This window comes from Oncorhynchus mykiss, chromosome 21 (genome assembly GCF_013265735.2).
Source record: "Oncorhynchus mykiss isolate Arlee chromosome 21, USDA_OmykA_1.1, whole genome shotgun sequence".
Classification (NCBI taxonomy): domain Eukaryota; kingdom Metazoa; phylum Chordata; class Actinopteri; order Salmoniformes; family Salmonidae; genus Oncorhynchus; species Oncorhynchus mykiss.
In genome coordinates this window covers 1,634,986-1,659,908 of record NC_048585.1, presented here as the reverse complement: position 1 = coordinate 1,659,908, position 24,923 = coordinate 1,634,986, and the positions used below count along the sequence as shown (strand labels likewise).

The 24,923-nt window shown below is 37.3% G+C and overlaps 1 protein-coding gene across 3 annotated transcripts in view; it reads right to left on the bottom strand.

The window, feature by feature from the left end:
- Positions 1 to 24,923, bottom strand: part of LOC110500915 (myelin regulatory factor-like protein) — a 61,807-nt gene that overhangs the window by 9,312 nt on the left and 27,572 nt on the right. For all 3 annotated transcript variants that reach the window (XM_036956582.1, XM_036956580.1, XM_036956581.1), the window contains 12 exons: positions 24,196 to 24,257; positions 23,491 to 24,022; positions 21,549 to 21,785; positions 18,848 to 19,043; positions 15,283 to 15,359; positions 14,987 to 15,097; positions 14,159 to 14,249; positions 13,586 to 13,786; positions 13,224 to 13,442; positions 12,263 to 12,432; positions 1,389 to 1,452; positions 1,203 to 1,279 (listed from right to left, as the gene is read on the bottom strand). In XM_036956582.1, coding sequence (XP_036812477.1) covers positions 1,203 to 1,279; positions 1,389 to 1,452; positions 12,263 to 12,432; positions 13,224 to 13,442; positions 13,586 to 13,786; positions 14,159 to 14,249; positions 14,987 to 15,097; positions 15,283 to 15,359; positions 18,848 to 19,043; positions 21,549 to 21,785; positions 23,491 to 24,022; positions 24,196 to 24,257 — 2,037 coding nt within the window. The remainder of the gene's footprint in view (positions 1 to 1,202; positions 1,280 to 1,388; positions 1,453 to 12,262; positions 12,433 to 13,223; positions 13,443 to 13,585; positions 13,787 to 14,158; positions 14,250 to 14,986; positions 15,098 to 15,282; positions 15,360 to 18,847; positions 19,044 to 21,548; positions 21,786 to 23,490; positions 24,023 to 24,195; positions 24,258 to 24,923) is intronic.

The following is a 24,923-nucleotide window of genomic DNA, read 5'->3' as shown; positions in this document are numbered from 1 at the left end:
TAAGGGTTATTATTTATATTATATTACCACGCTTAAGGGTTATTATTTATATTATCACGCTTAAGGGTTATTATTTATATTATCATGCTTCAGGGTTATTATTTATGTTATATTATCACGCTTAAGGGCTATTATTTATATTATATTATCATGCTTAAGGGTTATTATTTATATTATATTACCACGCTTAAGGGTTATTATTTATATTATCACGCTTAAGGGTTATTATTTATATTATCATGCTTCAGGGTTATTATTTATGTTATATTATCACGCTTAAGGGTTATTATTTATATTATATTATCATGCTTAAGGGTTATTATTTATATTATCATGCTTAAGGGTTATTATTTATATTATCATGCTTAAGGGTTATTATTTATATTATATTGCCATGCTTAAGGGCTATTATTTATATTATATTACCATGCTTAAGGGTTATTATTTATATTATCATGCTTAAGGGCTATTATTTATATTATCATGCTTAAGGGTTATTATTTATATTATATTATCATGCTTAAGGGTTATTATTTATAATATATCATGCTTAAGGGCTATTATTTATATTATCATGCTTAAGGGTTATTATTTATATTATCACGCTTAAGGGCTATTATTTATATTATCATGCTTAAGGGTTATTATTTATAATATATCATGCTTAAGGGTTATTATTTATATTATCACGCTTAAGGGCTATTATTTATATTATCATGCTTAGGTACATTATTTTGGCCATTATTTAGGTTACCATGGCTATTGATGACAATGCCCAGATCCACAGGGGTCGAGTGGTCACAGAATGGTTTGATGTGCATGAAAACGATGTAAACCATATGCCATGGCCGTCTCTGTCACCAGATCTCAACCCAATGGAACATTTATAGATTCTGATGCGGCGCCTGAAACCACCGTCAACAAAACACCAAATGATGAATTGTCTGGTGGAATAATGGGGTCACATCCCTCCAATAGGGTTCCACTTGTAGAATCAATGTCAAGGTGCATTGATGCTGTTCTGGCTGGTGGTGACCCAACGCCTCTAGTAAGACACTTCATGTTTCCTTTACTCTGGAAGTTACCTGTATATTGCAGTGCTTCAACATCCAGAGGTATTTTCTAACAAAGCAGTCATACTTTTTGTTTCAATATGAAAGTAACATGAACATCTGCTCCTCAGTTGTAACAGGAAGTCTTACCAGAAAGCCATTGTTGCTACCAGAATGATCATGCTGACTTGGACAAACTTGTGTTTTAAACAGCGGTGGAACTTTGCCTACAAGAGAATAAATATGAATGTTAATGGTTTTAGTTTAGTTTGATTCAGACTTGCTGTTACACCTGTTCTTATACAAGTATACAGTCTTTCTGCAGTTCTACCTCACCTTGACAGATTTGAGAGGTGTTGGCTTCTGTGGTGGTGGAACACTGCTGTGTCTGTTTATTTTCCTGTGTGACACAACACATATATTATCAACACAACACATTAAATAATGACAGTTGAAACATGTTAAATAATGACAGTTGAAACACAGCACGTTAAATAATGACAGTTGAAACACAGCACGTTAAATAATGACAGTTGAAACACAGCACGTTAAATAATGACAGTTGAAACATGTTAAATAATGACAGTTGAAACACAGCACATTAAATAATGACAGTTGGAACACAGCACGTTAAATAATGACAGTTGAAACAACACGTTAAATAATGACAGTTGAAACATGTTAAATAATGACAGTTGAAACACAGCACGTTAAATAATGACAGTTGAAACACAACATGTTAAATAATGACAGTTGAAACATGTTAAATAATGACAGTTGAAACACAACACATTAAATAATGACAGTTGAAACACGTTAAATAATGACAGTTGAAACATGTTAAATAATGACAGTTGAAACATGTTAAATAATGACAGTTGAAACACAACACATTAAATAATGACAGTTGAAACACGTTAAATAATGACAGTTGAAACATGTTAAATAATGACAGTTGAAACACGTTAAATAATGACAGTTGAAACACAACATGTTAAATAATGACAGTTGAAACACAACATGTTAAATAATGACAGTTGAAACACGTTAAATAATGACAGTTGAAACATGTTAAATAATGACAGTTGAAACATGTTAAATAATGACAGTTGAAACACAACACATTAAATAATGACAGTTGAAACACGTTAAATAATGACAGTTGAAACATGTTAAATAATGACAGTTGAAACACAGCACGTTAAATAATGACAGTTGAAACACAACACATTAAATAATGACAGTTGAAACACGTTAAATAATGACAGTTGAAACAACACGTTAAATAATGACAGTTGAAACACAGCACATTAAATAATGACAGTTGAAACACGTTAAATAATGACAGTTGAAACACAACACGTTAAATAATGACAGTTGAAACACGTTAAATAATGACAGTTGAAACACGTTAAATAATGACAGTTGAAACACGTTAAATAATGACAGTTGAAACACGTTAAATAATGACAGTTGAAACACAGCACGTTAAATAATGACAGTTGAAACACAACATGTTAAATAATGACAGTTGAAACACGTTAAATAATGACAGTTGAAACATGTTAAATAATGACAGTTGAAACACAACACGTTAAATAATGACAGTTGAAACACGTTAAATAATGACAGTTGAAACACGTTAAATAATGACAGTTGAAACACGTTAAATAATGACAGTTGAAACACGTTAAATAATGACAGTTGAAACATGTTAAATAATGACAGTTGAAACACGTTAAATAATGACAGTTGAAACACGTTAAATAATGACAGTTGAAACACAACACGTTAAATAATGACAGTTGAAACACGTTAAATAATGACAGTTGAAACACGTTAAATAATGACAGTTGAAACACGTTAAATAATGACAGTTGAAACACGTTAAATAATGACAGTTGAAACACAGCACGTTAAATAATGACAGTTGAAACACAACATGTTAAATAATGACAGTTGAAACACGTTAAATAATGACAGTTGAAACATGTTAAATAATGACAGTTGAAACACGTTAAATAATGACAGTTGAAACATGTTAAATAATGACAGTTGGAACATGTTAAATAATGACAGTTGGAACATGTTAAATAATGACAGTTGAAACACGTTAAATAATGACAGTTGAAACACGTTAAATAATGACAGTTGAAACATGTTGAATAATGACAGTTGAAACACATTAAATAATGACAGTTGAAACATGTTAAATAATGACAGTTGGAACATGTTAAATAATGACAGTTGGAACATGTTAAATAATGACAGTTGAAACACGTTAAATAATGACAGTTGAAACACGTTAAATAATGACAGTTGAAACACGTTAAATAATGACAGTTGGAACATGTTAAATAATGACAGTTGGAACATGTTAAATAATGACAGTTGAAACACGTTAAATAATGACAGTTGAAACACATTAAATAATGACAGTTGAAACATGTTAAATAATGACAGTTGGAACATGTTAAATAATGACAGTTGGAACATGTTAAATAATGACAGTTGAAACACGTTAAATAATGACAGTTGAAACATGTTAAATAATGACAGTTGGAACATGTTAAATAATGACAGTTGGAACATAGCACGTTAAATAATGACAGTTGAAACATGTTAAATAATGACAGTTGGAACATGTTAAATAATGACAGTTGAAACACGTTAAATAATGACAGTTGAAACACGTTAAATAATGACAGTTGAAACACGTTAAATAATGACAGTTGGAACATGTTAAATAATGACAGTTGGAACATGTTAAATAATGACAGTTGAAACACGTTAAATAATGACAGTTGAAACACGTTAAATAATGACAGTTGGAACATGTTAAATAATGACAGTTGGAACATGTTAAATAATGACAGTTGAAACACGTTAAATAATGACAGTTGAAACACGTTAAATAATGACAGTTGGAACATGTTAAATAATGACAGTTGGAACATGTTAAATAATGACAGTTGGAACATGTTAAATAATGACAGTTGAAACACGTTAAATAATGACAGTTGAAACACGTTAAATAATGACAGTTGGAACATGTTAAATAATGACAGTTGGAACATGTTAAATAATGACAGTTGAAACACGTTAAATAATGACAGTTGAAACACGTTAAATAATGACAGTTGGTACATGTTAAATAATGACAGTTGAAACACGTTAAATAATGACAGTTGAAACATGTTAAATAATGACAGTTGAAACACAGCACGTTAAATAATGACAGTTGAAACAGGTTAAATAATGACAGTTGAAACATGTTAAATAATGACAGTTGGAACATGTTAAATAATGACAGTTGAAACACAACGTGTTAAATAATGACAGTTGAAACATGTTAAATAATGACAGTTGAAACACGTTAAATAATGACAGTTGAAACATGTTGAATAATGACAGTTGAAACACGGCACGTTAAATAATGACAGTTGAAACAGGTTAAATAATGACAGTTGAAACATGTTAAATAATGACAGTTGGAACATGTTAAATAATGACAGTTGAAACACAACGTGTTAAATAATGACAGTTGAAACATGTTAAATAATGACAGTTGAAACATGTTAAATAATGACAGTTGAAACACAACACGTTAAATAATGACAGTTGAAACATGTTAAATAATGACAGTTGAAACACAGCACGTTAAATAATGACAGTTGGAACACAGCATGTTAAATAATGACAGTTGAAACATGTTAAATAATGACAGTTGGAACACAGCATGTTAAATAATGACAGTTGAAACATGTTAAATAATGACAGTTGAAACACAGCACGTTAAATAATGACAGTTGAAACACAACATGTTAAATAATGACAGTTGAAACATGTTAAATAATGACAGTTGAAACACAACACATTAAATAATGACAGTTGAAACACGTTAAATAATGACAGTTGAAACATGTTAAATAATGACAGTTGAAACATGTTAAATAATGACAGTTGAAACACAACACATTAAATAATGACAGTTGAAACACGTTAAATAATGACAGTTGAAACATGTTAAATAATGACAGTTGAAACACGTTAAATAATGACAGTTGAAACACAACATGTTAAATAATGACAGTTGAAACACAACATGTTAAATAATGACAGTTGAAACACGTTAAATAATGACAGTTGAAACATGTTAAATAATGACAGTTGAAACATGTTAAATAATGACAGTTGAAACACAACACATTAAATAATGACAGTTGAAACACGTTAAATAATGACAGTTGAAACATGTTAAATAATGACAGTTGAAACACAGCACGTTAAATAATGACAGTTGAAACACAACACATTAAATAATGACAGTTGAAACACGTTAAATAATGACAGTTGAAACAACACGTTAAATAATGACAGTTGAAACACAGCACATTAAATAATGACAGTTGAAACACGTTAAATAATGACAGTTGAAACACAACACGTTAAATAATGACAGTTGAAACACGTTAAATAATGACAGTTGAAACACGTTAAATAATGACAGTTGAAACACGTTAAATAATGACAGTTGAAACACGTTAAATAATGACAGTTGAAACACAGCACGTTAAATAATGACAGTTGAAACACAACATGTTAAATAATGACAGTTGAAACACGTTAAATAATGACAGTTGAAACATGTTAAATAATGACAGTTGAAACACAACACGTTAAATAATGACAGTTGAAACACGTTAAATAATGACAGTTGAAACACGTTAAATAATGACAGTTGAAACACGTTAAATAATGACAGTTGAAACACGTTAAATAATGACAGTTGAAACATGTTAAATAATGACAGTTGAAACACGTTAAATAATGACAGTTGAAACACGTTAAATAATGACAGTTGAAACACAACACGTTAAATAATGACAGTTGAAACACGTTAAATAATGACAGTTGAAACACGTTAAATAATGACAGTTGAAACACGTTAAATAATGACAGTTGAAACACGTTAAATAATGACAGTTGAAACACAGCACGTTAAATAATGACAGTTGAAACACAACATGTTAAATAATGACAGTTGAAACACGTTAAATAATGACAGTTGAAACATGTTAAATAATGACAGTTGAAACACGTTAAATAATGACAGTTGAAACATGTTAAATAATGACAGTTGGAACATGTTAAATAATGACAGTTGGAACATGTTAAATAATGACAGTTGAAACACGTTAAATAATGACAGTTGAAACACGTTAAATAATGACAGTTGAAACATGTTGAATAATGACAGTTGAAACACATTAAATAATGACAGTTGAAACATGTTAAATAATGACAGTTGGAACATGTTAAATAATGACAGTTGGAACATGTTAAATAATGACAGTTGAAACACGTTAAATAATGACAGTTGAAACACGTTAAATAATGACAGTTGAAACATGTTAAATAATGACAGTTGGAACATGTTAAATAATGACAGTTGGAACATGTTAAATAATGACAGTTGAAACACGTTAAATAATGACAGTTGAAACACATTAAATAATGACAGTTGAAACATGTTAAATAATGACAGTTGGAACATGTTAAATAATGACAGTTGGAACATGTTAAATAATGACAGTTGAAACACGTTAAATAATGACAGTTGAAACATGTTAAATAATGACAGTTGGAACATGTTAAATAATGACAGTTGGAACATAGCACGTTAAATAATGACAGTTGAAACATGTTAAATAATGACAGTTGGAACATGTTAAATAATGACAGTTGAAACACGTTAAATAATGACAGTTGAAACACGTTAAATAATGACAGTTGAAACACGTTAAATAATGACAGTTGGAACATGTTAAATAATGACAGTTGGAACATGTTAAATAATGACAGTTGAAACACGTTAAATAATGACAGTTGAAACACGTTAAATAATGACAGTTGGAACATGTTAAATAATGACAGTTGGAACATGTTAAATAATGACAGTTGAAACACGTTAAATAATGACAGTTGAAACACGTTAAATAATGACAGTTGGAACATGTTAAATAATGACAGTTGGAACATGTTAAATAATGACAGTTGGAACATGTTAAATAATGACAGTTGAAACACGTTAAATAATGACAGTTGAAACACGTTAAATAATGACAGTTGGAACATGTTAAATAATGACAGTTGGAACATGTTAAATAATGACAGTTGAAACACGTTAAATAATGACAGTTGAAACACGTTAAATAATGACAGTTGGAACATGTTAAATAATGACAGTTGAAACACGTTAAATAATGACAGTTGAAACATGTTAAATAATGACAGTTGAAACACAGCACGTTAAATAATGACAGTTGAAACAGGTTAAATAATGACAGTTGAAACATGTTAAATAATGACAGTTGGAACATGTTAAATAATGACAGTTGAAACACAACGTGTTAAATAATGACAGTTGAAACATGTTAAATAATGACAGTTGAAACACGTTAAATAATGACAGTTGAAACATGTTGAATAATGACAGTTGAAACACAGCACGTTAAATAATGACAGTTGAAACAGGTTAAATAATGACAGTTGAAACATGTTAAATAATGACAGTTGGAACATGTTAAATAATGACAGTTGAAACACAACGTGTTAAATAATGACAGTTGAAACATGTTAAATAATGACAGTTGAAACATGTTAAATAATGACAGTTGAAACACAACACGTTAAATAATGACAGTTGAAACATGTTAAATAATGACAGTTGAAACATGTTAAATAATGACAGTTGAAACACAGCACGTTAAATAATGACAGTTGGAACACAGCATGTTAAATAATGACAGTTGAAACATGTTAAATAATGACAGTTGGAACACAGCATGTTAAATAATGACAGTTGATACACAACACGTTAAATAATGACAGTTGAAACAGGTTAAATAATGACAGTTGAAACACAACACGTTAAATAATGACAGTTGAAACATGTTAAATAATGACAGTTGAAACACAACATGTTAAATAATGACAGTTGGAACATAGCACGTTAAATAATGACAGTTGAAACATGTTAAATAATGACAGTTGAAACATGTTAAATAATGACAGTTGAAACACAGCACATTAAATAATGACAGTTGAAACACGTTAAATAATGACAGTTGAAACACAACACGTTAAATAATGACAGTTGAAACACGTTAAATAATGACAGTTGAAACACGTTAAATAATGACAGTTGAAACACATTAAATAATGACAGTTGAAACACGTTAAATAATGACAGTTGAAACACAGCACGTTAAATAATGACAGTTGAAACAGGTTAAATAATGACAGTTGAAACATGTTAAATAATGACAGTTGAAACACGTTAAATAATGACAGTTGAAACACGTTAAATAATGACAGTTGAAACATGTTGAATAATGACAGTTGAAACACAGCACGTTAAATAATGACAGTTGAAACAGGTTAAATAATGACAGTTGAAACATGTTAAATAATGACAGTTGGAACATGTTAAATAATGACAGTTGAAACACAACATGTTAAATAATGACAGTTGAAACATGTTAAATAATGACAGTTGAAACACAACACGTTAAATAATGACAGTTGAAACATGTTAAATAATGACAGTTGAAACATGTTAAATAATGACAGTTGAAACACAGCACGTTAAATAATGACAGTTGGAACACAGCATGTTAAATAATGACAGTTGAAACATGTTAAATAATGACAGTTGGAACACAGCATGTTAAATAATGACAGTTGATACACAACACGTTAAATAATGACAGTTGAAACAGGTTAAATAATGACAGTTGAAACACAACACGTTAAATAATGACAGTTGAAACATGTTAAATAATGACAGTTGAAACACAGCACGTTAAATAATGACAGTTGAAACAGGTTAAATAATGACAGTTGAAACATGTTAAATAATGACAGTTGGAACATGTTAAATAATGACAGTTGAAACACAACGTGTTAAATAATGACAGTTGAAACATGTTAAATAATGACAGTTGAAACACGTTAAATAATGACAGTTGAAACATGTTGAATAATGACAGTTGAAACACAGCACGTTAAATAATGACAGTTGAAACAGGTTAAATAATGACAGTTGAAACATGTTAAATAATGACAGTTGGAACATGTTAAATAATGACAGTTGAAACACAACGTGTTAAATAATGACAGTTGAAACATGTTAAATAATGACAGTTGAAACATGTTAAATAATGACAGTTGAAACACAACACGTTAAATAATGACAGTTGAAACATGTTAAATAATGACAGTTGAAACATGTTAAATAATGACAGTTGAAACACAGCACGTTAAATAATGACAGTTGGAACACAGCATGTTAAATAATGACAGTTGAAACATGTTAAATAATGACAGTTGGAACACAGCATGTTAAATAATGACAGTTGATACACAACACGTTAAATAATGACAGTTGAAACAGGTTAAATAATGACAGTTGAAACACAACACGTTAAATAATGACAGTTGAAACATGTTAAATAATGACAGTTGAAACACAACATGTTAAATAATGACAGTTGGAACATAGCACGTTAAATAATGACAGTTGAAACATGTTAAATAATGACAGTTGAAACATGTTAAATAATGACAGTTGAAACACAGCACATTAAATAATGACAGTTGAAACACGTTAAATAATGACAGTTGAAACACAACACGTTAAATAATGACAGTTGAAACACGTTAAATAATGACAGTTGAAACACGTTAAATAATGACAGTTGAAACACATTAAATAATGACAGTTGAAACACGTTAAATAATGACAGTTGAAACACAGCACGTTAAATAATGACAGTTGAAACAGGTTAAATAATGACAGTTGAAACATGTTAAATAATGACAGTTGAAACACGTTAAATAATGACAGTTGAAACACGTTAAATAATGACAGTTGAAACATGTTGAATAATGACAGTTGAAACACAGCACGTTAAATAATGACAGTTGAAACAGGTTAAATAATGACAGTTGAAACATGTTAAATAATGACAGTTGGAACATGTTAAATAATGACAGTTGAAACACAACATGTTAAATAATGACAGTTGAAACATGTTAAATAATGACAGTTGAAACACAACACGTTAAATAATGACAGTTGAAACATGTTAAATAATGACAGTTGAAACATGTTAAATAATGACAGTTGAAACACAGCACGTTAAATAATGACAGTTGGAACACAGCATGTTAAATAATGACAGTTGAAACATGTTAAATAATGACAGTTGGAACACAGCATGTTAAATAATGACAGTTGATACACAACACGTTAAATAATGACAGTTGAAACAGGTTAAATAATGACAGTTGAAACACAACACGTTAAATAATGACAGTTGAAACATGTTAAATAATGACAGTTGAAACACAACATGTTAAATAATGACAGTTGGAACATAGCACGTTAAATAATGACAGTTGAAACATGTTAAATAATGACAGTTGGAACATAGCACGTTAAATAATGACAGTTGAAACAGGTTAAATAATGACAGTTGAAACACGTTAAATAATTACAGTTGAAACATGTTAAATAATGACAGTTGGAACATAGCACGTTAAATAATGACAGTTGAAACATGTTAAATAATGACAGTTGAAACAGGTTAAATAATGACAGTTGAAACACGTTAAATAATGACAGTTGAAACATGTTAAATAATGACAGTTGAAACACGTTAAATAATGACAGTTGAAACATGTTAAATAATGACAGTTGAAACATGTTAAATAATGACAGTTGAAACACAGCACGTTAAATAATGACAGTTGAAACACAGCACAATAAATAATGACAGTTGAAACATGTTAAATAATGACAGTTGAAACACAGCACGTTAAATAATGACAGTTGAAACACAGCACAATAAATAATGACAGTTGAAACATGTTAAATAATGACAGTTGAAACACAACACGTTAAATAATGACAGTTGAAACACAGCACGTTAAATAATGACAGTTGAAACATGTTAAATAATGACAGTTGAAACACGTTAAATAATGACAGTTGAAACACGTTAAATAATGACAGTTGAAACACAGCACGTTAAATAATGACAGTTGAAACATGTTAAATAATGACAGTTGAAACACGTTAAATAATGACAGTTGAAACACGTTAAATAATGACAGTTGAAACATGTTAAATAATGACAGTTGAAACATGTTAAATAATGACAGTTGAAACACAGCACGTTAAATAATGACAGTTGAAACACGTTAAATAATGACAGTTGAAACACAGCACGTTAAATAATGACAGTTGAAACATGTTAAATAATGACAGTTGAAACATGTTAAATAATGACAGTTGAAACATGTTAAATAATGACAGTTGAAACACGTTAAATAATGACAGTTGAAACACGTTAAATAATGACAGTTGAAACACAGCACGTTAAATAATGACAGTTGAAACACAACATGTTAAATAATGACAGTTGAAACACGTTAAATAATGACAGTTGAAACACGTTAAATAATGACAGTTGAAACACGTTAAATAATGACAGTTGAAACACGTTAAATAATGACAGTTGAAAATGTATTAGAAACTAAAGAACGTTGAACATTCAGTCATCCAGTCCATTACAAGTATAAACTCAGTCCTTCCAAAAGGAGAGATTCCTAAACTACAATAAAGTGGAGATATTTGACAGTACAGGAGGCATAATGCAGAAGCCTGTTATGGTTGAGCTGAGGAAGTGTTGATGGTCCCCATGAGAGTGACCCTGGTCACAAAGACAGACACACAACACATCCAGAGGTCAACCATCCTCAGTACAGCCCCACCGTCTCATACACACCAGGCTGTATCACAACCGGCCGTGATCGGGAGTCCCATTGGGCGGCGCACACTTGGCCCAGCGTCGTCCGGGTTTGGCCGGTGTCGGCTGTCATTGTAAATAAGAATTTGTTCTTAACTGACTTGCCTAGTTTTATAAAGGTTCAATAAAATTGAAAAATGTTGAAACACAGCAGGGATCTGAAAAGAGTCCCTGAGTACCTGACTAAACCGACTGACTAAATGTACTAAAACAAATGTTTTTATGTTGGGTGAAAATCTCTCAGTGTCTGCAAATTATTTTGAAAACTGAAAGAGAACTTGTAGGCAATAGGCCATAGAGAAATAGCACCCCCTGGTGGCACTGTGACATTACCCTTTAGTGCTGCTGTTAGCAGGGTTGCTGCTGTTAGCAGGGCTGCCCATGTCCTTTAGCTTGGCTGACCGTGTGTTCCACACCTCCAGCTCCTGAATCCTGTTCTCCAGGTTGTCAGTCACCTTGCACAGCTGCTTCACAGCCCCTACATTCTCCATGAAGATCTGCTCCTATGGGGGACAAATAGCATAGAAATGGTACAGTATTTTGTTCTTATTTTCTTTTTGATTTTACCTTTATTTAACTTGGCAAGTCAGTTAAGAACACATTCTTATTTACAATGACAGCCTACCCGGGAACAGTGGGTTAACTGCCTTGTTCAGGGGCACAAAGACAGATGTTTACCTTGTCAGCTCGGGGATTCGATCTAGCAAACTTTCGGTTACTGGCCCACCGCTCTAACCACTAGACTACCTGCCTCTAACCACTAGGCTACCCTGCCTCTAACCACTAGGCTCCCCTGTCTCTAACCACTAGGCTACCCTGCCTCTAACCACTAGGCTGCCCTGCCTCTAACCACTAGGCTGCCCTGCCTCTAACCACTAGGCTGCCCTGCCTCTAACCACTAGGCTGCCCTGCCTCTAACCACTAGGCTGCCCTGCCTCTAACCACTAGGCTGCCCTGCCTCTAACCACTAGGCTGCCCTGCCTCTAACCACTAGGCTGCCCTGCCTCTAACCACTAGGCTACCTGTCTCTAACCACTAGGCTGCCCTGCCTCTAACCACTAGGCTGCCCTGCCTCTAGCCACTAGGCTACCTGCCTCTAACCACTAGGCCACCTTCCTCTAACCACTAGGCTACCCTGCCTTTAACCACTTCTAACCACTAGGCTACCCTGCCTCTAATCACTAGGCTGCCCTGCCTCTAACCACTAGGCTACCTGCCTCTAACCACTAGGCCACCTTCCTCTAACCACTAGGCTACCCTGCCTTTAACCACTTCTAACCACTAGGCTACGTACTTTGTCCACCATGAGGAAGTTGTGGATCCTCTGTCCGTCGCTGCAGGTGATGTCTCCCACCACTTTGACAGCAGTGGGCAGCAGCTCCTTCACCTCCTGGGCTAGGACGCCCGTTTCATGTATGTGATCGATCCCCATCTCTGAGGCGAACTCAGGCTTGTAGTCATACTCCACAATCCTCATCTGAGATATTCTCTTCAACTGTTCTGTTGAATCCACCTACACAGTTGAAATATTGTCCCGTCAGGTAAGATATCATTCCCTGGGCCACTGTGAAGGCATTTTCTATGTTCCTTCCTGTTATTTCACACCAACATCCTTATTTTGATAGCTATTATATAAGAGCATGTGCTGCTTTCTACCTCTTGTATGTGGTGTTTTGCACGGCGGTCGGAGGGATGCATAACCTGCCCCATGATCTTAGCGTTGCCACAGACCACCAGGGCTTCATCGGGGGTGTCTGTGTTGATGCCCACCCTCCCCTGGCACACCACCGCGTCCGGAGCCTGTCCTCGTTGCCACAACACCTCAGTGTCGTTCTCAAACTGGCCCGGGTTCGACGCCTGTAGTGGAGGAACACGGAAGAGTTTAGAGTTCTGGTTACGGTTGGTTCCATTCAGATCACGGTGCATTCTAGAACTAATTGTCCAATGGAAACATGGTAGGAACTACATTTGATTTAATTTGTATATATTCTTTATTTAATCTTAAATTTTAGCAAGGAGTCTCATGCTTTTGTATGCTTTTGTACTTAGTGCTTGAGTCTCATGCTTTTAAATACTTTAGTACAGGGTTCCCCAACTGGTGTCCTCCGCGCCAAATTTGGCCCCCGGGGTGGTCTCATTTGGCCCCCAAGTTTTCAGAGAGAAAAAAAAAGAATACATCTGCTCAACAGTAGATGATCCCTGCTTTGGTACTTCTGGTTCAGTACTGACCCTGACTATGATCCTCTCTGACATGAACGCTATCAGCAGGTAACTCTCTTCCCTCACTGTGGCGTACAGACCCACCACCATCAGGAAGTACCTGGTCATAACACAAGGACACATGGAACGACATGTTGAAACTGTTTTCAATGCCGATATTAGTGACACGGCAGTAACACGGCAATAACACGGCAGTAACACGGCAGTAACACGGCAATAACACGGCAATAACACGGCAGTAACACGGCAGTAACACGGCAGTAACACGGCAATAACACGGCAAATGGCAATAACACGGCAGTAACACGGCAGTAACACGGCAGTAACACGGCAGTAACACAGCAATAACACGGCAATAACACGGTAACATGGCAATAACACGGCAGTAACACGGCAGTAACACGGCAGTAACACGGCAGTAACACGGCAGTAACACGGCAAATGGCAATAACACGGCAGTAACACGGCAATAACACGGCAGTAACAAAGCAATAACACGGCAGTAACACGGCAATAACACGGCAACATGGCAAATGGCAATAACACGGCAGTAACACGGCAATAACACGGCAGTAACACGGCAGTAACACGGCAGTAACACGGCAGTAACACGGCAGTAACACGGCAAATGGCAATAACACGGCAGTAACAAGGCAGTAACATGGCAGTAACACGGCAATAACACGGCAAATGTCAGTGACACGGCAGTAAAACGTCAGTAACACGGCAGTAACACGGCAATAACACGGCAGTAACACGGCAGTAACACGGCAGTAACACGGCAGTAATACGGCAGTAACACGGCAGTAACACGGCAGTAACACGGCAGTAACCAACCTCTGGTCAGGGTTGGGTTTACCCTTTTTCCTCATGTTGTTGGCAGTGGTCTCACTGAAGTGCAGTCTTCCCAGAGTAACTCTAGTGATCTTGTCCCCTGGTAGATTCACTCTGAGGGACGAGATGTTAGTCAGAAATGTAGGCCCGAGATTCCATCCAAATCGCCCCTTTTTTGGCTATGCACCATATACCTTTTAAATCACAGTTGTGTCATTGTTCAGATATGACAGATTACACTCCCAACGTTGAACACGGCAGTCTACAGTACAGAGTATAGTGACATGGAGGACACTCACTTGACTGGCAGGAATGGTTTCTTGCTGCGATCCGGCTGGGACTGTTCTATGGTGACTTTGTGAGTCTGTGCCTCAAGCTGCAGAGAACAAAAAGTATAGATAACTAGCAGGGTTGATGAGAACAAACGGTCAAAGTATAGATAACTAGCAGGGTTGATGAGAACAAACGGTCAAAGTATAGATAACTAGCAGGGTTGATGAGAACAAACAGTCAAAGTATAGATAACTAGCAGGGTTGGGGAGAACAAACGGTCAAAGTATAGATAACTAGCAGGGTTGATGAGAACAAACGGTCAAAGTATAGATAACTAGCAGGGTTGGGGAGAACAAACGGTCAAAGTATAGATAACTAGCAGGGTTGAGGAGAACAAACGGTCAAAGTATAGATAACTAGCAGGGTTGGGGAGAACAAACGGTCAAAGTATAGATAACTAGCAGGGTTGATGAGAACAAACAGTCAAAGTATAGATAACTAGCAGGGTTGGGGAGAACAAACAGTCAAAGTATAGATAACTAGCAGGGTTGGGGAGAACAAACAGTCAAAGTATAGATAACTAGCAGGGTTGGGGAGAACAAACGGTCAAAGTATAGATAACTAGCAGGGTTGGGGAGAACAAACGGTCAAAGTATAGATAACTAGCAGGGTTGGGGAGAACAAACGGTCAAAGTATAGATAACTAGCAGGGTTGATGAGAACAAACGGTCAAAGTATAGATAACTAGCAGGGTTGGGGAGAACAAACGGTCAAAGTATAGATAACTAGCAGGGTTGGGGAGAACAAACGGTCAAAGTATAGATAACTAGCAGGGTTGATGAGAACAAACAGTCAAAGTATAGATAACTAGCAGGGTTGGGGAGAACAAACAGTCAAAGTATAGATAACTAGCAGGGTTGGGGAGAACAAACAGTCAAAGTATAGATAACTAGCAGGGTTGGGGAGAACAAACGGTCAAAGTATAGATAACTAGCAGGGTTGGGGAGAACAAACGGTCAAAGTATAGATAACTAGCAGGGTTGGGGAGAACAAACGGTCAAAGTATAGATAACTAGCAGGGTTGATGAGAACAAACGGTCAAAGTATAGATAACTAGCAGGGTTGATGAGAACAAACAGTCAAAGTATAGATAACTAGCAGGGTTGATGAGAACAAACGGTCAAAGTATAGATAACTGGCAGGGTTGATGAGAACAAACGGTCAAAGTATAGATAACTAGCAGGGTTGGGGAGAACAAACAGTCAAAGTATAGATAACTAGCAGGGTTGATGAGAACAAACGGTCAAAGTATAGATAACTAGCAGGGTTGGGGAGAACAAACGGTCAAAGTATAGATAACTAGCAGGGTTCATGAGAACAAACGGTCAAAGTATAGATAACTAGCAGGGTTGATGAGAACAAACAGTCAAAGTATAGATAACTAGCAGGGTTGATGAGAACAAACGGTCAAAGTATAGATAACTAGCAGGGTTGATGAGAACAAACAGTCAAAGTATAGATAACTAGCAGGGTTGGGGAGAACAAACGGTCAAAGTATAGATAACTAGCAGGGTTGATGAGAACAAACGGTCAAAGTATAGATAACTAGCAGGGTTGGGGAGAACAAACGGTCAAAGTATAGATAACTAGCAGGGTTGATGAGAACAAACGGTCAAAGTATAGATAACTGGCAGGGTTGATGAGAACAAACGGTCAAAGTATAGATAACTAGCAGGGTTGGGGAGAACAAACAGTCAAAGTATAGATAACTAGCAGGGTTGATGAGAACAAACGGTCAAAGTATAGATAACTAGCAGGGTTGGGGAGAACAAACGGTCAAAGTATAGATAACTAGCAGGGTTGATGAGAACAAACGGTCAAAGTATAGATAACTAGCAGGGTTGATGAGAACAAACAGTCAAAGTATAGATAACTAGCAGGGTTGATGAGAACAAACGGTCAAAGTATAGATAACTAGCAGGGTTGATGAGAACAAACAGTCAAAGTATAGATAACTAGCAGGGTTGGGGAGAACAAACGGTCAAAGTATAGATAACTAGCAGGGTTGATGAGAACAAACGGTCAAAGTATAGATAACTAGCAGGGTTGGGGAGAACAAACGGTCAAAGTATAGATAACTAGCAGGGTTGATGAGAACAAACGGTCAAAGTATAGATAACTAGCAGGGTTGATGAGAACAAACGGTCAAAGTATAGATAACTAGCAGGGTTGGGGAGAACAAACGGTCAAAGTATAGATAACTAGCAGGGTTGATGAGAACAAACGGTCAAAGTATAGATAACTAGCAGGGTTGGGGAGAACAAACGGTCAAAGTATAGATAACTAGCAGGGTTGATGAGAACAAACGGTCAAAGTATAGATAACTAGCAGGGTTGATGAGAACAAACAGTCAAAGTATAGATAACTAGCAGGGTTGATGAGAACAAACGGTCAAAGTATAGATAACTAGCAGGGTTGGGGAGAACAAACGGTCAAAGTATAGATAACTAGCAGGGTTCATGAGAACAAACGGTCAAAGTATAGATAACTAGCAGGGTTGATGAGAACAAACAGTCAAAGTATAGATAACTAGCAGGGTTGATGAGAACAAACAGTCAAAGTATAGATAACTAGCAGGGTTGATGAGAACAAACGGTCAAAGTATAGATAACTAGCAGGGTTGATGAGAACAAACAGTCAAAGTATAGATAACTAGCAGGGTTGGGGAGAACAAACGGTCAAAGTATAGATAACTAGCAGGGTTGGGGAGAACAAACGGTCAAAGTATAGATAACTAGCAGGGTTGATGAGAACAAACGGTCAAAGTATAGATAACTAGCAGGGTTGGGGAGAACAAACGGTCAAAGTATAGATAACTAGCAGGGTTGGGGAGAACAAACGGTCAAAGTATAGATAACTAGCAGGGTTGGGGAGAACAAACGGTCAAAGTATAGATAACTAGCAGGGTTGATGAGAACAAACGGTCAAAGTATAGATAACTAGCAGGGTTGGGGAGAACAAACGGTCAAAGTATAGATAACTAGCAGGGTTGGGGAGAACAAACGGTCAAAGTATAGATAACTGGCAGGGTTGGGGAGAACAAACGGTCAAAGTATAGATAACTAGCAGGGTTGATGAGAACAAACGGTCAAAGTATAGATAACTAGCAGGGTTGGGGAGAACAAACGGTCAAAGTATAGATAACTAGCAGGGTTGGGGAGAACAAACGGTCAAAGTATAGATAACTGGCAGGGTTGGGGAGAACAAACGGTCAAAGTATAGATAACTAGCAGGGTTGATGAGAACAAACGGTCAAAGTATAGATAACTAGCAGGGTTGGGGAGAACAAACGGTCAAAGTATAGATAACTAGCAGGGTTGATGAGAACAAACGGTCAAAGTATAGATAACTGGCAGGGTTGATGAGTTACGGGGGACATTTAGAAAGTAATCTACCCAACTCTGCTAACTTACATACTAACAAATAAACTAGTGCTTAATGTCCTCGGCATCATCTGAAGTAGTCTGCCGAGGTCAAACGCTGATGTTCCAGGGAAGTTCGTGTTGCATATTGGGACGGCGTTGAACTAACCTTCACGCCAAACACCTTGACGTGGAAGCTCTCTATCGGCGCAGGGCCGTTGGGTGTTTTGACGTACAGGGGGTCTCCGGCCATCCCTACGTGAACTGTGACCTGAAAGTGGTTCTTTTTCTGACACACGAAGGACTCGTCAGCTGTGGAGTAGTTGAAACCTTTATCGGTGTCCACATGGTAACCGGGGGAAGGGCTGTGGAGAGACGATAGAGCGAGCTACACTGAGTGGACAAAACATTAGGAACACCTGCTCTTTCAATGACATAGACTGACCAGGTGAATCCATGACATAGACTGACCAGGTGAATCCATGACATAGACTGACCAGGTGAATCCATGACATAGACTGACCAGGTGAATCCATGACATAGACTGACCAGGTGAATCCATGACATAGACTGACCCGGTGAATCCATGACATAGACTGACCAGGTGAATCCATGACATAGACTGACCAGGTGAATCCAGGTGAAAGAAGCTATGATCCCTTATTGATGTCACCTGTTAAATCCACTTCAATCAGTGTAGATGAAGGGGAGGAGAAGTTTGAAGTTTCAGAATCTGCAAAGATTTTGTCTGTAAGTGCCCCAGAACTCATTCTACAGGCGAAACCAAGATGATGCATCACCCAGGAATTAGTAGAATTTCTGAAGCTCTGTTTTCCATTCTCTCCTTATATGGCTGTGATTGCGCAACGAATGAGCCTACACTTTCTGTCGTTCGCCCAAGGTCTTAGCAGCATTGTGACGTATTTGTAGGCATATCATTGGAAGATTGACCATAAGAGACTACATTTTCCAAGTGTCCGCCTGGTGTCCTGCGTCGAATTCGGTGCGCAATTGCCAGCTGCTTCTACTTTACCATTTGATTCAGGGGAGAAAGCATGTGTCCAAGAACGATGTATCAATGAAGAGATATGTGAAAAACACCTTGATGATTGATTCTAAACAACGTTTGCCATGTTTTCAGTCGATATTATGGAGTTAATTTGGAAAAAAGTTTGCGTTTTGAGGACTGAATTTATGGATTTTTTTTGGTAGCCAAATGTGATGTATAAAACGGAGCTATTTCTAATACACAAGGAATCTTTTTGGAAAAACTGAGCATCTGCTATCTAACTGAGAGTATCCTCATTGAAAACATCAGAAGTTCTTCAAAGGTAAATTATTTTATTTGAAGGCTTTTATGTTTTTGTTAATGTTGCGTGCTGGATGCTAACGCTAATGCTAACGCTAAATGCTAACGCGAAATGCTAACTCTAGCTAGCTACTTTTACACAAATGATTGTTTTCCTATGGTTGAGAAGCATATTTTGAAAATCTGAGATGACAGTGTTGTTTACAAAAGGCTAAGCTTGAGAGATGGCATATTTATTTCATTTAATTTGCGATTTTCATAAATAGTTAACGTTGTGTTATGCTAATGAGCTTGCTGATAGATTTACACAATCCTGGATACAGGGGTTTTTTCATAGCTAAACGTGACGCAGAAAACGGAGCGATTTGTCCTAAACAAATAATCTTTCAGGAAAAACTGAACATTTGCTATCTGAGAGTCTCCTCATTGAAAACATCTGAAGTTCTTCAAAGGTAAATGATTTTTTTGAATGCTTTTCTGTTTTTTTGTGTAAATGTTGCCAGCTGAATGCTAATGCTAAATGCTACGTTAGCCATCAATACTGTTACACAAATGCTTGTTTTGCAATGGTTGAGAAGCATATTTTGAAAATCTGAGATGACAGTGTTGTTAACAAAAGGCTAAGCTTGAGAGCTAGCATATTTATTTCATTTCATTTGCGATTTTCATGAATAGTTAACGTTGCGTTATGGTAATGAGCTTGAGTCTGTATTCACGATCCCGGATCCGGGATGGGGAGATCAGAAAGGTTAAAGATGAAGGGGAGGAGACGTGTTAAAGATGAAGGGGAGGAGACAGGTTATAGATGAAGGGGAGGAGACAGGTTAAAGATGAAGGGGAGGAGACAGGTTAAAGATGAAGGGGAGGAGACGTGTTAAAGATGAAGGGGCGGAGACAGGTTAAAGATGAAGGGGAGGAGACGTGTTAAAGAAGGAGTTTTAAGCCTTGAGACAACGGAGACATGGATGATGTTTGTGTCAGAGGGTGGAGGGGCAAGACAAATTATTAAAGAGCCTTTGAACAGGGTAGCCCTTAACTGTGGTATATTGGCAATGTACCACAAACCTATGAGATGCCTTACTGCTATTTTAAACTGGTTACCAACGTAATTAGAATAGTAAAAATACACGTTGTGTCATACTCGTGGTATACGGTCTGATATACCACAGCTTTCAGCCAATCAGCATTCAGGGCTCAAACCACCCAGTTTATAATTATGAATGACCAAGTACGATAAGAATAACATAACAGTAGGAGTCAGTTGTGTCCATTTAAGTCAATAATTTAACCAAATGGGGTTTGTTTACAACGACTCATGACTAAAACCATTTTACTGCTGGCTAAGAAATGACTAAGATATTACTGATGAGTTATGACATTGTCAGACATAGAAAGTGAAAAATATTTGCTCCTCCTGCACTTAACTTGAACAAAAAATCAGTCCCTTAAAAGAATGTAGCGTTAGTTGAATAGCCTTTGAGTTTAGAGACTAAGACAGGCAGTTTAGAAGGCATGAGCCTTGGTGAAGAGTGAGGGAACGTGAAGGCAGAAGGACACTCACAGGATGTCATAGTTACTGTTGTAGAGCGGTGTCCACAGGCCAGGCTGGTAGCGATCCCAGGTGAGGAGCTGATAGGTCCCCATCCCAGAGGTGCTCTCTGTGGCCCCGTCACTGTCATAGGACGGGACGTCACCGCCTCCCCTCTCAGAGCCCCCTGCTATAGGAACAGCCGCTAAATGGTTCTGTACCTCAAGGGGTTCTGTTCGTCTTCTCTTCCTACAGTCAGGCAATATAAGCCTGTGGAAGAAGAGGAGGAGGAGGAGGAAGAGGAGGAGGAAGAGGAGAGGATAAGAGGGAACTGTTAAAACATTAATATCCCGTTGAAGTAAAACATATTTTGACTGTCATTTTCAAACTGATATGTGCTGTACGGTAGTTTAGTAGTTTATGTACTGTACGGTAGTTTAGTAGTTTATGTGCTGTACGGTAGTTTAGTAGTTTATGTACTGTACGGTAGTTTAGTAGTTTATGTGCTGTACGGTGGTTTAGTAGTTTATGTGCTGTATGGTAGTTTAGTAGTTTATGTGCTGTACAGTAGTTTAGTAGTTTATGTGCTGTAAGGTAGTTTAGTAGTTTATGTGCTGTAAGGTAGTTTAGTAGTTTATGTGCTGTAAGGTAGTTTAGTAGTTTATGTGCTGTAAGGTAGTTTAGTAGTTTATGTGCTGTACGGTAGTTTAGTAGTTTATGTACTGTAAGGTAGTTTAGTAGTTTATGTGCTGTACGGTGGTTTAGTAGTTTATGTGCTGTATGGTAGTTTAGTAGTTTATGTGCTGTACGGTAGTTTAGTAGTTTATGTACCCATATGTACTGTACAGTAGTTTAGTAGTTTATGTGCCCATATGTACTGTACGGTGGTTTAGTAGTTTATGTGCCCATATGTGCTGTATGGTAGTTTAGTAGTTTATGTGCTGTACGGTAGTTTAGTAGTTTATGTGCTGTACGGTGGTTTAGTAGTTTATGTGCCCATATGTGCTGTATGGTAGTTTAGTAGTTTATGTGCTGTACGGTAGTTTAGTAGTTTATGTGCTGTACGGTGGTTTAGTAGTTTATGTACCCATATGTACTGTACGGTGGTTTAGTAGTTTATGTGCCCATATGTACTGTACAGTAGTTTAGTAGTTTATGTGCCCATATGTACTGTACGGTAGTTTAGTAGTTTATGTGCCCATATGTACTGTACGGTGGTTTAGTAGTTTATGTACTGTATGGTAGTTTAGTAGTTTATGTGCTGTACGGTGGTTTAGTAGTTTATGTGCTGTATTGTAGTTTAGTAGTTTATGTGCTGTAAGGTAGTTTAGTAGTTTATGTGCTGTAAGGTAGTTTAGTAGTTTATGTGCTGTACGGTAGTTTAGTAGTTTATGTGCTGTACGGTAGTTTAGTAGTTTATGTACTGTACGGTAGTTTAGTAGTTTATGTGCTGTACGGTGGTTTAGTAGTTTATGTGCTGTACGGTAGTTTAGTAGTTTATGTGCTGTACAGTAGTTTAGTAGTTTATGTGCTGTACGGTGGTTTAGTAGTTTATGTGCTGTACGGTAGTTTAGTAGTTTATGTGCTGTACAGTAGTTTAGTAGTTTATGTACCCATATGTACTGTACGGTGGTTTAGTAGTTTATGTACTGTACGGTGGTTTAGTAGTTTATGTACTGTAAGGTAGTTTAGTAGTTTATGTGCTGTATTGTAGTTTAGTAGTTTATGTACTGTAAGGTAGTTTAGTAGTTTATGTGCTGTACAGTAGTTTAGTAGTTTATGTACTGTACGGTAGTTTAGTAGTTTATGTGCTGTACGGTGGTTTAGTAGTTTATGTGCTGTATTGTAGTTTAGTAGTTTATGTACTGTAAGGTAGTTTAGTAGTTTATGTGCTGTACAGTAGTTTAGTAGTTTATGTACTGTATGGTAGTTTAGTAGTTTATGTGCTGTACGGTAGTTTAGTAGTAGTTCTCACCCTGTGTGTTGACCAGCTGTGGGAGGCAGGTATGAATATCCTGGTTCTGAAGGGCATCCAGGCACAGGTAGTAGGCAGGATGAGGGCAGCCCGAGGCCTGGGGCTAGGTATGGGGCTTGGCCTGGAGGTAGTTCTGGGGCCGGGGGTGCGTTGGCCCTGGGGTAGCTGTCTGCCAGGCCCTGGAGTGGAGGAGGCTGATGCTGCTGGAGAGCCTTGTGGTGGACAGGCGGTGTGGTGGCAGTGTTAGCCTGTATATAGCTCTCCCCTGGGCTCAGGTAGTGGGGGTTGTGGACGGGCGGTGTGGGGGCAGTGTTAGCCTGTATATAGCTCTCCCCTGGGCTCAGGTAGTGGGGGTGGTTGTGGGGCAGTGAGCCTGGAGATGTGTCTGCCTTGGTGTAAGAGTTAGTCAGCCCCTGGTGGTATGGCAGTCCTGGGTGTGGTGGGGGTTGTGGCGCCAGCTCTTTATATCGGCACGATGAGGCTGGATGACGTGCCACTGTCTGGAAGACTTCCTGGTAGCCGTAGCTCACGTCTAGGTTAGGAACGGGGAAAAGGCAGTCATATCATTCATTAAAATAGGAACATTTTATTATTATGATCTAGTTGTGCTGTTTGTAACACTTGGCATTAAAAGAGATTCCTATCAACCGTTGTTGATAAAGTACTGCCAATAAAGGAAGAGGTTTCATTATCACAGTGGCTCACCTGGTATTTGCGGAGGTGAACACGGTTCTGAACCAGAATCTGGTGGTGACTCTGGTAACATGCTAGGAAGACAAAGACACAGTCAGACACGGCCCACCAAAGACACAGTCACAGTCAGACACGGCCCACCAAAGACACAGTCACAGTCAGACACGACCCTCCAAAGACACAGTCAGACACGGCCCACCAAAGACACAGTCACAGTCAGACACGGCCCTCCAAAGACAGAGTCACAGTCAGACACGGCCCACCAAAGACACAGTCACAGTCAGACACGGCCCTCCAAAGACACAGTCGGACACGGCCCTCCAAAGACACAGTCGGACACGGCCCTCCAAAGACACAGTCGGACACGGCCCTCCAAAGACACAGTCGGACACGGCCCTCCAAAGACACAGTCGGACACGGCCCTCCAAAGACACAGTCGGACACGGCCCTCCAAAGACACAGTCGGACACGGCCCTCCAAAGACACAGTCGGACACGGCCCTCCAAAGACACAGTCGGACACGGCCCTCCAAAGACACAGTCGGACACGGCCCTCCAAAGACACAGTCGGACACGGCCCTCCAAAGACACAGTCGGACACGGCCCTCCAAAGACACAGTCGGACACGACCCTCCAAAGACACAGTCAGGCATGGCCCTCCAAAGACACAGTCAGACATGGCCCTCCAAAGACGAGGTTTCTAGAACTAGTCTTTCTCTCTGCTTACCTAACATGTCATTG